Genomic DNA, 1231 nt, shown 5'->3' with positions numbered 1-1231 from the left:
GACCACGCCTGGACTTGCCGTGTGGAGCATGCACGCCAGCAGCTGCAGCAGGTGCCCGGGCTGCTGCACCGCATGGCCAACCTGATGGGCATTGAGTTCCACGGTGAGCTGCCCAGTGCGGAGGCTGTGGCCCTGGTACTGGAGGAGATGTGGAAGTTCAACCAGACCTACCAGCTGGCCCATGGGGTGAGTTGGTAGCTGGGCCCCGGGGACGGGGAGGACAGGCATGGGCACAGACCTCTGCTGCCCTGTGCCATCAGGCTGGGTGAGGGGCTGTCCAGAGCACATAGCTCACTTTCTCCTGTGGCTTCCTAAGGAGCGTGCTCTCCTGGGGACTTGGGCCCAGCTGACCCCTGAGCTCACAGGACGCAGCCCTCTCAGACTCCTAAACTCAGAGGGCCCAGATGACTCAGCTGCCTCTTTCCTGGCCCCTCTGATTCTGTCACTCTCTTAAAAGCCCTCAACCATTCCTCACCCACCCCCGTTGGCCTCTCCACGGACTCACCCCGTGCTCCAGCCCCTCACCACTCTTAGTTTAGGAAAAGACAGCTGCTTGTTTCTCATGATTTTAGCTTAGATATCACCTCCTCCAGGGAGCCTTCCTTGAGCTCAAAGACTACTCCCCCCACCCCCCAATTACCCACAAACCCAGATACATCCCTACGGGTGCTGGGCTGTGTGCCTTGTTACCAAATGCCCTTTTACCACGAGTTGTCACACTGCGTTACCCAGGCCTGTGTCCTGGTCTGCAAAGGCAGGGCTGCTGTCCCGGAGCCCCTAGCTTAGCTAAAGGGCCTGGGGTATATGTGAGGGGGCCTCCAAGATCAGAGAGGTGGCTGTGGGCTGATGGGTGCTCGATGTCTGGGTTCCAGAAGGGAGTAGGCGGACGGGTGAGCGAGGAGTGCCATATGTTCTCTGTCTGCAGACAGCCGAGGAGAAGATGCCGGTGTGGTATATCATGGACGAGTTCGGTTCGCGGATCCAGCACGCGGACGTGCCCAGTTTTGCCACGGCACCCTTCTTCTACATGCCCCAGCAGGTGGCCTACACGCTGCTGTGGCCCCTGAGGGACCTGGACACTGGCGGTAAGTCCAGCACCTGCCCATCCTGGAAGAGGGGCCTCAGCCCAGTGTCCTGTCACCCTCTCTGATGGGCACACGTGTCTTGGCACAGAGGAGGTGACCCGAGACTTTGCCTACGGAGAGACAGACCCCCTGATCCGGAAGTGCAT

General features: G+C 60.0%; 1 protein-coding gene across 1 annotated transcript in view; it reads left to right on the top strand.

Annotated features, from left to right (window-relative positions):
• The window catches only part of TTLL12 (tubulin tyrosine ligase-like family member 12), a gene marked incomplete at its 3' end in the record, with an annotated part of 32701 nt that overhangs the window by 19186 nt on the left and 12284 nt on the right, over positions 1–1231 (top strand). Inside the window, exons 4-6 of the mRNA XM_011927931.1 lie at positions 1–186; positions 926–1085; positions 1174–1229. The exon at positions 1–186 is cut by the window's left edge and continues 1 nt beyond it. Of these exons, the coding sequence (XP_011783321.1) occupies positions 1–186; positions 926–1085; positions 1174–1229 (402 nt within the window). The remainder of the gene's footprint in view (positions 187–925; positions 1086–1173; positions 1230–1231) is intronic.

Source organism: Colobus angolensis, unplaced genomic scaffold, assembly GCF_000951035.1.
Source record: "Colobus angolensis palliatus isolate OR3802 unplaced genomic scaffold, Cang.pa_1.0 Scaffold750, whole genome shotgun sequence".
Taxonomy (NCBI): domain Eukaryota; kingdom Metazoa; phylum Chordata; class Mammalia; order Primates; family Cercopithecidae; genus Colobus; species Colobus angolensis.
This window is presented reverse-complemented; position numbering and strand designations above follow the sequence as displayed.